The sequence below is a fragment of the Gigantopelta aegis genome, chromosome 9 (assembly GCF_016097555.1).
Source record: "Gigantopelta aegis isolate Gae_Host chromosome 9, Gae_host_genome, whole genome shotgun sequence".
Lineage (NCBI taxonomy): Eukaryota > Metazoa > Mollusca > Gastropoda > Neomphalida > Peltospiridae > Gigantopelta > Gigantopelta aegis.
Window position 1 is genome coordinate 5733136 of NC_054707.1, and position 16364 is coordinate 5749499.

The window sequence follows — 16364 nt, forward strand, 5'->3', positions numbered from 1 at the left end:
GTGCATCAAGCGAACGCTTTATCACTGGGCTACGCCGTAAAACCTGGAAGTCGACCTCTTAGGCCCATGCCATGGAGATCGTTTAAAATCCCATACTTCCATGTGGTATCGTAAACTTTCTCCAAATAAAAAAACCCACTGAGACCAAGTGTTGATTATGGATGAAATCTTCCCTACAAAACGTTTTAAATCTAACAAGATGATCAATCGTGCTACGTCTAGATCTGAACCCACGTTGCACGTTAGTAAGCAATTTGTGGGATTCAAGATACCAGACAAGTATACAATTGATCATTCGTTTCATGGTTTTACAAATGCAACTTGTCAAAGCGATAGGGCGATAACTAGTAGGAGCAGTTGGATTCTTACCAGGCTTGTGAATGGGAATAATAATTGCTTTCCTCCAGTCAGAAGTCGTCTTTCCTCGGTCGACCAACCAACACACAACGATATATGGTAACCAAGCGGTTCCTTCTTTATTTTTAATTTTTTAATTTTTTAATTTTTTTTTTGCTTTTCGTTGGTTGTTGTTTGGGGGGTTTTTTTGTTGGGTTTTTTGTTGGGTTTTTTTTGGGGGGGAGGGAGGGTTTGTGTTTTTGTTTTTTGTTTTTGGGGGGATTTTGGGTGGAGGTTTTTAATGGTGTGGTGCCGCGTGGCCGCCCTCCTTTACTTTTCACCCAGCGAGAACACTGTTTCAACTTTATAACACCTGTCGTAAATACTGGTATCAAAATTCAAATCATTTATTTTTATATACCGGTATGGATCATATAAAATGGCACTGCATAGGCTTACATTGGACAACATAATAAGAACATAAAATGGTTAAATCAGTGTATAATATTACAGGGTATAGTAGGGCTTCTAGAATGTTTTTTAAATCCACTAGCCATGGGATCAATGATTTAAAAAATTTACTAGCCACGATTAAAAATTCACTAGCCTTAATTTACTCTAAGTTAATACAATTTTATTAAATAATAATAATAATCAGATATGTCACCTAAAAGGGGGAATAGCGCTTAAAAACACTAACATTGGGGGTTTGCGTTGTGGGTAGGATATTTATATTTACAAAATAGACTAATAACTGCAACATTTGACACACAAAAAATCACTAGCCGTCGGGTATGGCAATAGTAGTTATTTACTAGCCCAACACTGAATATCACTAGCCATGGGAGTGAGGCTACCATAATCTAGAAGCCCTGCGGTATAGTGTATATATGGTATAGTGTATATTGCATACATTATAGATGTAAGTTTCGAGTCTTAAACAGAAAAACCACTACTGATGCTACCCCTTGCTCTGCTTCCACTACTACTACCACTGCCACTACCACCATCACTAAGTAGTATTAGAAGGCCTACTACTTCTATGGCTGTGCTCCTGCTACTACTGTTACTGCTACAGCAATAACAACAACAACAACTACTACTGCTACTACTACTACTACTACTACTTCTACGACTACGACTACGACTACTACTACTACTACTACTACTACTACTACTACTATTACTACTACTACTACTACTACTACTACTACTACTACTACTACTACCACTAATACTAATGCTAATATTAAAGTTAGAATTTATAATTTTTAATGGGTGCTCTAATAAAAAGGTGGGAGTTACAAAGCGCAATGAAACAAAAAAATGGCTGACGTATTTAATTTTTGTGAAAATGAACATTATTATCAAAAAAGAAGTTGCTAACGTTGGTCATACACACTACTTATTTAAAAAATTATACAAGGTGTGCTATTCAGGTTATTATGGTCGTTATTTCTGAAGCCAAGGTCGAACACAACATGATCCCAATGCGCCATATTAGAAAGCAGTTTCGGAGTAGCTTCTCTTCTTCTTTTTTCACACCAAACTTTAAACCAGGGCTGGTCTAAAATTTTCACTTGCCCACAAAAACAATTTACTCGTCCCAAAGCGTAAGCAGTTTAAATCAAAATTAAACTGCACGTGTCAAACAATTTTACAACATACAAAGCACTTGTAGGCCCTGTATTAGGCCTACTAAATAGTAAATAATAAAACGTAAATTAGTTTATTTCCTTTAAGTTTACTGTTTAGGCTTTAATTTGTGAATGTAAAAAAAACCCCCAAAACAATTGGTAACAGTATGAAGGGAAATTGGAAATGAGTTTATGATTTTTTTAAAAACTTTTAACACTACTTTAGAATGATTATCGAAAATGTGCTACTTTGAATGTATATTTAATATATTAATTTAATTGGAAAACAAATGCGAAAACTTGTAGATATGGACAACCTAATTTTGTAATACGAAAAGCTATTGCATTAGTTAAAAACCAACTGCGGTGGGAATTTCATGATCTCATTTTACGTGACGTGTGTTGCACGAGTGCACACAGATAAAGTGAAAACTAACTTTACAAAGAGTCTACTTATCCATTTTAGTAATGTGCTAGATCATAACATTGTAAACAGCTTTTTCTTGATCCTTCAACATTCTCAGCAATTTACTTGATTGACACCGACATAAAATACCATGATTTACGAATAAATGCCTAATTTCTTAAATACCCATCTAAAAGGAGGGGTGCTTAATTATTCAAAGATGTGGGCCTACTTCTGGTTAAATACGGTACTCGATATAATAATCGGGGGCCTCACACACACACACATGCTGTACATGTAATGGGGATGGATGGAGTGAGGGGTCAAGGGTCAGTTATAGTTTTTTACTTGCACAAGCAATCGAAGTCTGTGAACGGCCTCGCGGTTTTGGCCAAGCTTTGAAATTACTGACAACCTTTGCTGCAGACTACGGAATTACAAAAATTGCAAGTGTAAGATTGAGGCAGTTTGTGTTGTTAGGAAATTTTGGACGAGCGGACGAGTACTTTTGGCCAGCCCTGTTAAACCATAAATTTGCCATTGATAATAATGTTAAAATTTTATAACAAAGCTAATATTTATTAAATATGGTAGGGACTTTCCTTTGGCACTGTCACATATATATAAAGAACATAATAAATACTACTAATAAATAGGGTTACGGTTTGTGACGGTGCCAAAAGAAAATCCTTCCGGTCTTAATGTTTTTTTAAATGGAATGAAGGACTGGTCTCGTGGTTGCTACTGCTAGTCATTTCGTAACTACCTTGGTCGTTTTATACTCTGATCATTTTGTACCATTGCAGAAAGTCATTTTGTACCCTAGTCATTTCCAGGGCTTCTAGATTATGGTAGCCCCACTCCCATGGCTAGTGATATTCAATGTTGGGATAGTAAATAACTATGGTACTACTGCCATGCCCGACGGCTAGTGAAAACCAAATTGTGAAATGTTGCAATGAAGTCTATTTTGTAAATTATATGAATATATTGACCTCACCCCAACCCCTAGTGTTAGTGTTTTTAACCTCTATATCCTCTTTAGGTGACATATATGATTATTACTATTATTTAGTAAAATTGTATAAACTTAAAGTAAATTAAGTAGGGCTAGTGAATTTTTACTTGTGGCTAGTAAATTTTTAAAATCACTGATCCCATGGCTAGTGGATTTAATTTTTTTTCTAGAAGGCCTGCATTTCGTACCTTGGTCATTTCATACCATAATTAAAGTCATTTTCGTACAAATTTGTAATGTCAGATGTAATATGTCTTTTACAAAATAACATTACATTGCCAACCTCTAAGATGCAAACATCAACTGTAACTGAATAAAATTAATACTAGTAATAAAGATACAAATAAATATTATCCGGCCATTTCTTACCATAGTCAACTGATACCTGGAAAATGCACTGCTTCTCTTGGTAGACATATTTTCCTAGATACAGATATATGCAAGTAATATATTAATATTGTTCACGTGCTATGTACTGGTATGAAATTACTAGGTTACGAAATGACTTTTCACAATGGTACGAAATGGTTGGTATGAAATGACTAGGATACGAAGTGACTATGATTCAGTCTCATTCCTGAAACTTCGTTGATGGAGAAATATGGGGAGAAACTCTTGCCAAGCTCCTCAAATTCAAGTTATTGCACAAAAATACAGTACCTGAAGTATTTTAGGAACATTTTGATAAAAAAACATAGTGTCTTTTCTGGCCTGTCCTTAAAAACTGACAATAGCCCCACAACAAGGACATGGAAACAGAAGATAGTTTAACTCGTTTCTTAGTTTACTATGAAAAATCTTTTTATGGTTACGAGGGTTTTGATATTCAACTGGCATTCATTTTGGTAAACCGATTCATGCATTGAATTCTTTTTAACTGATTCTGCCGAAATCATAAAATGATGTACATTTGCAGGGTTTGGAGATTTTATGCATATGACTCAAAATAGTGAATCACAGAATATGGATAAATTCACAGACTGCAATCAGTGTTCAAATACTTGTTCTTTTGCTAAAGGTTTCATCAATATTTACAGAAATAGAGTATTAAAGATAAAAATGCATGTATTTGAAGGTGATCCCCAAATGTGGGATAACATTATTTTTTGTCTCTTTATTTCTGCCTTCCTCAAATGAAACTAAACTGCCAATAAATGTAGTTTTTTTTAATTATAAAGGAGGCTTAAATATTCAGCACTCAACACAGCAGATATGTACATTGGATTAATTTATTTCAGGATGTGGCTAGATCATTTGAAAATTAATTGGCAAGTACTGTTTAACGTTTTAGAATTGTTTGGCAATTTCTAAGAGTTGCATTTAAAGATTCATGACATGTTATTCAATAAAATGTTTCTTATTAAATATTTATTTTAACGAAAAAATCTTTCATGATGAAACAACAATGTTTTTGTCATTAAAATTTCTTATACTTGTTTTTTTTTTTTTCTTCTAGATTTGTCATGATGCCTCGTGGACGTCGTCCTGTTATCCAGTTAAAGAGTTCTTCAGGCAGTTCCAGTTATCTGGGTAAACAGTAATATCTATACTTAACTAAAAAATATTAGCAAATTTTTGGTTTATGATTGGCACATCAAAATTACAGGGCTCACCCTGTACATTGCCAAATTAGCCAATTGCTAATTTTTATACATAATGGCTACAAAATTTAGACTTCGTCTAATAAAATATTCCTCGATCTAACCACATTTTAATGATTTTTATAGGAAATACTCTACATTTCTGAAAATTGAAAAAAAAAAAAAAATTCCAGTGTGAATCCTGAAAATTACATAACATAATGTGATAAAACTTGCTAGTATGTTGGTTGCATACTACCTCTTGCTGTGTGTAATGAAAAGAATGCCTCTGTGCATGTGTAAATGCTTTGTGCACGTGATAGCAATATTTCCATGCATTGGACTAACAGGATCCAAAAATCATTCAAAGAATTTCTCATGTTAACATGGATCACCGTCTAGGCTTATCCGAAAACCAACATCATGAAGCAATGGGATGGCTTAACGCCGGTCAACACATACATGATGTTGCACTACGTTAATATTCATGGCAGTACCATACCACGTCCCCAACAACACGTACATCAAACTGGGCAGGTGCGTGATCGACCACGTTCCGGTAGACCAAGATCAACGACTCCAAGAGAAGATCGATATTTAGTGATGATGTCACAGGTTTGAAAGTGCACCTCATTTAGCCCGCACTTTGCAACAGACTACAGGCACTGGAGTTCATGGACAAACTGTCCGTAACCGTCTCCATGCCGCTCGATTACGTGCACGTCGCCCTGACGGCGCGGCACATTTAGGAACATTTGAGATGGGCCCAAATTCATCAACTTTGGCTTTGCAGACAATGGGATCAGACATTATTCACAGATGAATCCAGGTTTTGTGTTCAATTTGCAGATGGTAGGCGTCGTGTATGGAGGAGACGGGGAGAACGGTATGACGCAATGTCATTCAACATGACCGGTATGGGGGTGGCAGCATCATGATTTTGACCGGCATTCATGGTGCTGGAAAAACGGATCTCATTTTCATTCATGGAAACATGACTGTTCAAAGATCATTACACCAGTTGTCATTCCATTCCTGCATCAGCATCCTGGTTTTTTGTTGCAACAGGACAATGCACAATCGTATACCACTAAGCTCACCACTAATCTTTGTCAGAGGAACGACATACAGGTGTCACCAAAGTCCCCTGACTTGTCCCCAATAGAACATACTTGGGACATACAGGGTCATAGGGTACCTGAAAACCATCCCCATATCTTGAACGTCTGTGACCTTAAACTTACTCTGGATCAGGAATGGAATGTTATTACAGTTACTGAGATCAATGGTCTCATTAGAAGCATGAGAACGTTGTACTGCTGTCATCAATGCTGCTGATGCACACACACATTATTAGTCCCCTATCGATCCAACCAGAAGGGACTATATGTTTCATGTCCGTCCGTCTGTCTTACATATGTTTTCCGAATGTTTTTTGTGGTAGGCTTTGATATATTCAGCAGAAATTTTGTTTTTAGTTTCATCATATACTGTTACAGATCAAGTTTGACTTTGTGACGATTTACCCATTTTTATGTCCCTTGAACTAGAAAATGTGTTTTCTGGACTTTTTTTCAGAAGACCTTTAGATATTGAGGTGACATTTTGTGTGTATATTTATCATTTACTGTTACAGATCGAATTTGACTTTCATGATGATTTACCCATTTTTAACAGAGTTATGGCCCTTGGACTTAGGATATGTGAAAATTTGTTTTCCGGACTTCTTTTTCAGAAGACCTGTAGATATTGAGCTGAGATTTTGTGTATAGGTTTATCACATACTGTTACAGATCAGGTTTAACTTTCTTGGCGATTTACCCATTTTTATTGGAGTTATGACCCTTGAACTTAGGACAGGGTTTGCACAGGTGCTTGAAGTGCTTGAAAGCACTTGAATTTTGTTAATGTAATTTCAAGGCCTTGAAAACCTGGAAAAATTGTATTTTTGTGAAAAAGTCTTCGAAAAGTCCTTGGATTTTATTTTCCCCTCCTGAAAAAATAGGAAAATTGCCTTTCCTAGCTTTAGTAAAAAAAATTGAATCACTTCCGTAGGTTTATTTACACGTCAATACAAAAATTCTTTATCATTCCCGCCAAATATGTGCTTCGGCTGTCCTTGTGCTTCTCGCCAAACATTCTCGCAAAGCATGTTGCAAGTGAAACAGTAAGATCCATAGGCTGTTGACCTACTTGGTTGATATCAAGCAGGTAGTTGAAAGAAAGTGTGATGATATATCAAGGCAGTTTACCTTGTTCATTGCAAATGAGGTTGTGGTGAATTGCAGTGCTTTCCAGAATTTCAACTGTGGCAGTGAAAGGTTGGATGTCTTTTTTCATGAATATATTGGTCAGGGTGACAAATACAAAGACCTATGGCAGATAGCAAAACTGGTTCTTCTGTAGACTGTTGTCTCATGGACAAGCCACAGTAGAACGGCACTTTTTAGTTAATGCCAAGATGATGGTAGAGAACAAGAAAGAGGTGACATATTCATCACAGCGTATGGTGTATGATGCTATCAAAAATGAAGGTGGAGTGAAGCATGTTAAGATAACAAAAAGTATGATACAGTATGCCAAGGCTTCAAGGCTGGCATACCAGCAGCATGTGGAAAGGGAGAATGAACAACAAAAGAACAGTGATAGAAACTCGGTGAAGCGTAAGAACTTGGAAGAATTGACTAGGGAAAAGAAACGATTGTGTACTAATGTTCAGGCTCTTGAAGCCTCATGTGATGATGTGGCTACTCAAGCTGAAAGATCGAACAACAGTGAATTAATTGTTAAGTTTTACTTGTTTAGAAATGCTATTAAGGAAAAACAAACCAAGTTGGAAGGGGTTAAGGACTCCATCCAGCAGACCATGAAGGAGTATAATTATATGTGCAAGGACAGTCTTGAAAATCCTTGAATTTTATTTTCTCAAACCTAAGCATCTCAGGCGAGCGCTCTACTAACTGAGCTAAATTCCCACCCATCCCCAGTTAAAGAGATCATAATGTCAGTTTATACATTGTCAATTGTTGATTTTGACTTCTTGTGTCTTTCAGCTCGATCTGGTTGTTACTCAAACTCAGGTGATGCAAGCAGCCAAAACCAAAACAAAGGTAATTTGTCACAATATTTATGTACATCAGTGTTCTCGCTGCTCCATTTAAGCGGGGCGCCCCGCCCCGCTATTCCATTTTACCGCCCTCCTTTCACGTTCCCCGCCCTCCTTTATTTTTGAGCGCCCTTTTTTTTAGTTTTTTGAGCACCCCTCTTTATTTTCCAGCACCTATCTCTGCTATTTCCAAATGCACATTTTTTCCACACAAAAAACAACGATCAGTCTGCACACTGGACATCAAAGAAAACAAGCTGCGTTGTGTATGAAAAAGCAATTGACGAAACATTTACGACAGTTACCGTAACGTAATTTAACAGTATTTTTAACAGCCTCTATTTTGTCCAATATCTGTATCCATTTGTATGTTTGATAGACACAATAAAAGTTATATTTTATGTAAGCAATGAAAACATTTAATTTTTTACGGATTCGGCAATCTCCAATTGAAAAAAACCCCTCTTATTTGGCGCCAAATTTGTCACGTGATCAGTCTTTTGTTTCCACTAACTATCGTTTGATATTTTTTCCTCAGTTGCAGATATAATTGGTTGAAATTGATGATTTTTACTTTCTGTTATTTTGTTTATTCAGCAGTTCTTTATAAAATATTGTAAACTTTTAATTTTGAGGGGATATGAACGCTTATAAAAACAACGGAAGTGGTAGTGTTTATCATTAAAATCATTTATTTTGAGTGCCAAATAATATATACACCGTCTTTACAAAAACGAAACTACTTTTTATCAGCTGGCGATAATATTTTATCACAGCGATCGATTCATTCGATGAAGATGGAAATAACAAAAATGTATCTGACATTAAGAGATCACTTTACAAACATGTTTATTGTTTTTCGTATATCTTGAAATCTTTATTAAAAATAATAATATTAAAACTTTGATCGGTCCAGCAAAACCGGAACTGCCCGTGAATGTCAGACTGATATCATCTTCAGTTCAATTAAAAGATGAGTCTTTTTATAAACCCGTTTGCACTTTTTTGTAGGCAAAATAAGGAGTATGTCTTTTCTCAAAGTCTACCAACACAACAATATGGTAACCAAATTACTTCCCCTCCCCCCCCCCGTTTTTTTTTTTTTTGCTTTTCGTTTGTTGGTGTGGGTTTTTTCTTCTTCTTTCTTTTGAAGGGTGTGGTGCCGAGCGGCCGCCCTCCTTTAATTTTCACCCAACGAGAACACTGTACATGGATATAAAATTAGTATTTTCATTTAAATAAGGAAGGAAGGAAATGTGTTATTTAATGACACACTCAACACATTTTATTTACGGTTATATGGCGTCATCGATTAGCAGCAAGTTATCTTTTAGATGCAGCATCCCACAGACAGGATCGTACATACCATGGCCTTATTTACACCACTTGTGAAGCACTGGCTGCTATGATAAATAGCCCAATGGGTCCACTGAAAGGAATCGATCCTAGATCGATCGCACCTCAGGGGAGCACTGTACCATTGAGCTATGTCCTGCCCCTCTTAAATAATAACTGCATGTAGTTGCGTTGAAAGTTAGGGTTTTTGTCACAACATATTTCTCTTATGGATAGTCGATACATATTTTTTCTATAACAATGATTTCACTTTGGCGTGCACATTAAATTATATAATTTCACTCCACTAAAATGCCTACTGGTTAACACATTACTAAAATGGTCTAAAGTTCCCAATTTATAGCAAATCAACCACAGACAGCTCTTAGTCCTTCAAAGCTAATTTACAGGTAATTACTAGTAGGTGTTCAAAGAATATTTTGATTCTAAAATTTAGATTAATTAGCAACAGTTGTTAAGGTGTTTTTAATGCCACGAAATGCATTTTTCATAATGCTAAACTGTTATGTAGTTTAGGTCATCTATTTTTAGAGGGTATTTTTCGGCAGGTCTTCTAGTTTATGGTAGCCCCACTCCCATGGCTAGTGATATTCAGTGTTGGGCTAGTAAATAACTACTATAACTAGCCAGACGACTAGTGGAAAAAAAAACCCCTTGTCTTATTTTCTAACTATGAATATCCTGCCCTATCTTCGCACCCCCAATCTAGGGTTTTTTAAGATCTATATCCCTCTTTAGGTGACATATCTGATTATTACTATTAGTAAAATTGTATTTATTTAAAGTAGGGCTAGTGAATTTTTAATCATGGCTAGCAAGGCACAATATTTCATGCGAACCGCCGTTCTGTTCGCGTGTCGGTTACGAAAATTTAAATTGTTGTGACCTGTAGACGTTCAGAAATTAAAACTTACAAACTTCACGATTACAGGAAGGTTTTTCATGCAGACATACTACTAGTATTCTGGCCAATGTTTTAGACTGATTTTTTAGATACTTGATGCACAGCAAACCAGTACACAACGGTATATTGCAACAGTTGTGACTTGCGACCGAAGGCTCAGAATAGAGACGATCCAAACATTTCAAAGAAATGTGCACCAACCGCTAAGGCGCCTAAATTATCTGCTGCTATTTTATATCTAAAGGAATATATGTAGACATAATATTGGATTGCCTATAATTTTACAAAGGTTGAAAAAATCCAAAAATGTCGCAAAAGCTGAAAAATACTAACATCGCATAACGTCACTGTAGTATAGAAAGAAAGAAAGAAATGTTTTATTTAACGACGCACTTAACACATTTTATTTACGGCTATATGGCGTCAGACATATGGTTAAGGACCACACAGATTTTGAGAGGAAACCCGCTGTCGCCACTACATGGGATCCTCTTTCTGATTAGCAGCAAGGGATCTTTTATTTGCGCTTCCCTCAGGCAGGATAGCACAAACCATGGCATTTGTTAACCAGTTATGGATCACTGATCAGTGCAAATGGTTTACACCTACCCATTGAGCCTTGTGGTGCACTCGCTCAGGGTATCTGGATTAAAAATCCCATGCCTCGACTGGGATCCGAACCCAGTACCTACCAGCTTGTAGACTGATGACCTAACCACGACGCCACCGAGGCCGGTCCTGTAGTATAGAAGTACTATCCATAAAGTGAAAATAGTATAGCCACCGCAAAAACAGGAACAACCTAAACAACAAACTACGGTTAACATACAAAATAGCACGCACTACCGCAACAGTACACAGGATGCATTGGCTAATAATAGCAATGCATCCGCACCCATTTTATGGCCCAGCAGGTACGTAATAAGAAGTCGGACAAAAGAAAACCGGCTCCGAGTACACAATTCACTGTACTAAGAGAGAGCTGGACAAAAGAATACAGGCTCTCTCCCACCAATCCCAAATACTTGCTGCTGGTGTGACACTTAGTACTGGAGGATTGAGCGAAGAGGACCAATAGCAGGATAACAAAAGGAAACCCCGGAACTCAAGGACAACAGCCTGCCAGCATGCACAATTGCTCACGTCTCCCCTGGGTTGTCATGCCACGACCAGAAGCGGTCAAGCCCTTTCTAAGGGTCTTACGGGCAACCTAAGGAGACACCCCAGCATCAATAGGTCTAAGAATCGAGCTACTCTCGACTGATTAATATCAAAACCTATACGTAGCTCCTGACTTTATCTTTCGATCGACCGTTCAAAAATGCGCCAAATGTCCTTCATTCAAAACGTGCACCCATTCTCTTTGACTACATTCCGACCTATCCTTCCAAATTCAAAACCCATAGCACCCATACTCCCACCCCACCTGCTACCGGCCCCAGCCGGACTGCTGGTGCTCCCTTGCAGGTGGTCCTTCCTTCCACCACACCCACCTTTCCTGTCCTGGACGAAGGAGCCGGCCAAGGGCGTCACCTGTGCCCAAGACAGACGTGCGCTACAACAACTTGCTCTGAATGTGCACGTTAAACCCTCGGACCTGATCTGACCTGTCACCGCAAAATATCAGTGTCAAATTGTGGTCTTTCTTTTTATGTTATTATAAAATTCATTTTTATTAATTTAATATAATCATGCACCAATGAGTAGCCTGTTTTACAGTTGAGAGGAACTGGGCATTTGTTGTTTGGGTTTTTGGTGGGGTTTTTTTTTTAATCAGCTATAATATAATAATAATAGCTATAATTTTACATATTATCAGTGACAAATGGTTTTTATATATCTACAATGCTACGATCGTACGAAAACAAAAGAAACATCTGCAAGTCACTTCTTTCGATTTGCAAGCATTAAAGAAACTGTTTTATAAAACATGTTCTTTTGTATTTTGTTTTAACTTTATGTTTGAGCTAAAAATTATGTCTTTAATATATAATTTCAATGTAATTTTGAGGTAACCGATTAGGTAATCCGCAGGTTGCGCAAATATAATTCACGTAACCGAACAATTGGTTACCTAGGTAAAACCCACATGAACCGACTTCCGGTTACCTCAGATTGCAAAATATTTTCCCCTGGCTAGTAAAGTTTTAAAATTACTGATCCCATGGCTAGTGGATTTTTATATAATTCTAGAAACCCTGTTTTCCCAATTTCAACGTCACTCTTGTTTCTCTCTATTGTAACATCCAGATGTATTACAGGTTTGTAAATTAATCAAACTTGTGAATTAATCAAACTTGTTTCCATTTTCATGGGTTCAGACTAGGATTTGCAACTTTAATTGACTGAAAATTGATTAGCAACCATTATTTAGAATTATGTAGCTATCTTTGTAACTTGTATAGCAAATCTGGGTGCTATATCGAAGAAAATGTTCCCTGTGTCACTAGGTCATGAAAATTGGATTTTGCATTCTTTTCAATCTGATTAAAATTAACTCTACTGGTATATACTGGTAGATCTAACAGCATTGCATGGACTCCCATGTCCAAGTGACATTTCATCTATAAATAACAATTTAAATATCGACCAATTACACTTCGCCTTTTATAGCGTTATTCGGGAGCATACAAATTCTAAAAATATTGGGCGAAACTATTTATGCAGTAGGCGAACTTGTTGGTCTATTTCAACATTGAAAAAACAGGGGGGAAAGTGCAGTAATCAACTCTGGATTGTATACTGGTATAAACAGATTTTATGGCTATATCATCACAGGTATTTTTTCTGTCTTGAAACAAATTTTATATACAATTTTATATTGCAATTAGTTTCCAGCATACTTCGTAATCATTTCGTATACCCTCGGCATAATTCCGAATGTTTTCAAATTCTTTTCAAATCACTGGCATGATTTTGCAAGTAAGGTTTTGATTGGTCGAATGAAAGGTCAACTGGACATGAGCTCCAACGGGCTGCTGTTAGATCCACATGCAGAGTTCAACAAATCCGCTAGCCCGATGCCCGTGGCTAGTGGTTTTTAAGTTCGGCCTAGTGAGAAACGCAAAACCACTAGCCCTGTGGGCTAGTGGTTTCCCACCCCCTCTCCTTATCGCTCGATCGTTTTTTTTTTCGTTTTTTTCTTTTCTTTTTCTCTCGGCTGAAATTTCGTTTAATAAATTTGATTGTGACGTTTGTCATAGAATAATATCAACAACATCATCAGTATATAATAATAATCCACTTGAACTAGGTCTGCAAACTGCAGTAACATGCTATCTCTACATCGTTAATATTACAGCATGCATTGTTTACTTTTCCCTTTCAAGTTTCTGGCACAGGAAATCAAGTCTAATGACATGCATGTTTTGATTGGTTGGACACGTCACGTGGTAGTTAATCTCGCACATAATTATGTTTTAGGCTAACTTGGAAATCACCAATCGCGACGACAGGTTAATCTCAATCAAGTAAACCCCAGTCATGCTTTGAATTTCAGTGTTTGTTTTATTTACCTATTGTTTTCTAATTTAACACTTCGCTTACATATGGTTATCGGCAACCAGGAAAACAATTTACTTTAATGGTAACCGCACATGCAATGACTCGGCTTGGGCTATTACGTTTGGATAATGTCTCACAGCTGCCGATACAAGATAATACCTTTTTTGTTCATCAATTAACAACGGATTAGATGTCGCCGTTCTATTCTTTTGATATCGGTCTGACATGGGATAATGCCCTGTATTTGAGCAATTGGCAGTACCGTTCCTGGCGACATGAATAGTTGACCCTAAAAGCATAACCCACTACCAAATACACTCAACCATCTATTACCGTGCGTCACACTGTCGTACCCTCATTTAAATTTAATTATTTTGATAGTGGTTATAGATACCAACCATGAGTTTAATCAATTATTTTCCCCGGGAGTGGGCAAAAGCGAAAACGGGACAATAACGACGGATCACACTGGACAAAAGACCAAACGTACAACACGACAAAACTGAAAGTTACAACATAATTTAAGTGTTTGTTTCATTTTACTGTTATACTCGTAAATGTGTAATCTTACAAAAATTAGATAAAAATCCAGTTATAATTGATCAAGAATTTGGGCTAGTGCTTTATCTTGGTGGGCTAGTGGTTTTCACAAACCCACTAGCCCTGTGGCTAGTGACTTTTCAAAATATTTGTCATACTCTGCACATGTAATAGTGGAGCTAATTTTAATTAGATTGCATTCTTTTAAGATAATTTGTAATTCAGTGGCTTTGAGGTACAATAGTTTAGTAGTTGATAAGTTTTTGTTGTCTTTACAAAGTAAAAAGGCGAGATGTACTTTTCTGATGGTGGTGGCAATGTACTAGGTCAATGAAATTTGGTTTATAGTTGTACCTATGGATATTCATAACAGTGCAACAAACACTTTTATGGTAGGCGATACATTTAATTCTGCAGAATTCTTGTTTAATTTGGCCATATGACATACGTGTATATCGTCAGACTTGTTGCAATCTAAAGTCATGTACGTAGCCAATTTCACAAAACAACATAAGTATGCGACTACCAGTTATACTGGTTATACGTTTACATGTGTTTGACATCTATTTTACACAGAAAATGACATCATTATGGAAGATGAAAAATTTAAATACAAAAGAAAAGTAATTATGTGTTATTCTATCTATATTTATTGAACTATAATACATGTAGTAATAAAAGTTGTAAATTTACATTTAAGTGCAAAACTTGACTTACAATGTTTTGTGAAATTGGCCCTAGGTCCTGGCATGTCTTTCACTCCTTTTCTTGCATATATTGAAGCTACATGTACATGTATATTGTATATTGTACATATATGTATTTGTTTTAATTTTTATAGATGGGAACCTTGTGACAAACTTGGTGGGAGATTATCCTGATTCTGATACTGAAAATGAAGACGGTAAGATAAACCTGTGCTTTGAGCAACTGCTACACATGTACCCATGTAAAATTCAAACCCTGATGTGCCCTGTAGGTACATGTATTAAAGGTGAAATGGCTTTGTGAACATGGCAGCACATGTATTTATTACATACCTATTCAATCTTAATATACATGTGGTGATAAAGGCCTTTTGAAACCGTGTAATAAATTTATCCTGTATCGCACATAAGTGCAATCTGGACCGGAACTTTTAAATGGGGAATTCCCTTTTACTTTTTACTGCAGTTAGTGCCTTTTATTTACTTACGTCATATATGATTTACAAATGACATCATATCGTATTTGAAACATTACACAAGGCTGCCGCAGAGTATGATTCTTAACGTTAAATGAATCCATGAAAGGAGTTTTGATCATAGATTTAACAAAGTGTTGTTATGACGTTAAATTAGAAACTGTTTTTTGGAAAAAATAAAAGAAGGTAGGTAATAAATACAGAACTTTACATACGTTGTTGTCGCTTCCTATTTATTGCACTTGTTTATTTTGCGAAAGAACGTACCACTCGACCGCTACGTGGTCTCGTAGTATATATTCTTGCGCAAAATAAAGTTGTGCAGTAAAGAGGAAGTGAAAACAACGTATGTGAAGTGCTGTATATGTATGATCCGAATAACTAAAATCCTTCCTACCTTGCACATTCATACATACTTGTTAACTCTTATCCACCCAGCTTTACAACCAGAAAATGTCATCATTGACCTACATGTAGGTTCCAACGTGAAATATGTACTTTTGAAACTACATTATTCAACCTCAAATTGTAAAAAAACTTACTAATTTAAGACTATTTTGATTTGTGTCATAGTTTAGAGGACATAATTATTAGTGAGTCTAATTACCAAAATAAAATTTACAGAAGAACTTATTAATATTTTTTAAATATCTTTTTAAAACACTACGAACACGATCCATGACGTCATTGTTTATGACAGTTTATTTTCACTTTCAATCGACAACAAGTAATCCATCCATCTACATCAAAGTCTGTATTATCAGTTATTTTCGACGAATACATCCTTTACAAAT

General features: G+C 36.3%; 1 protein-coding gene across 2 annotated transcripts in view; it reads left to right on the forward strand.

Moving 5' to 3' along the window:
• Positions 1–1636: 1636 nt before the first annotated feature.
• LOC121380897 (formin-binding protein 4-like) overlaps positions 1637–16364 on the forward strand; it is a 43473-nt gene continuing 28745 nt past the window's right edge. Inside the window, exons 1-4 of one of the 2 annotated variants that reach the window (XM_041509922.1) lie at positions 1637–1762; positions 4854–4927; positions 8031–8087; positions 15229–15291. In XM_041509922.1, coding sequence (XP_041365856.1) covers positions 4861–4927; positions 8031–8087; positions 15229–15291 — 187 coding nt within the window. In that variant the 5' untranslated portion in view covers positions 1637–1762; positions 4854–4860. Of the gene's footprint in view, positions 1776–4853; positions 4928–8030; positions 8088–15228; positions 15292–16364 lie in introns of both variants that reach the window. The other variant, XM_041509923.1, reaches the window with a different exon arrangement.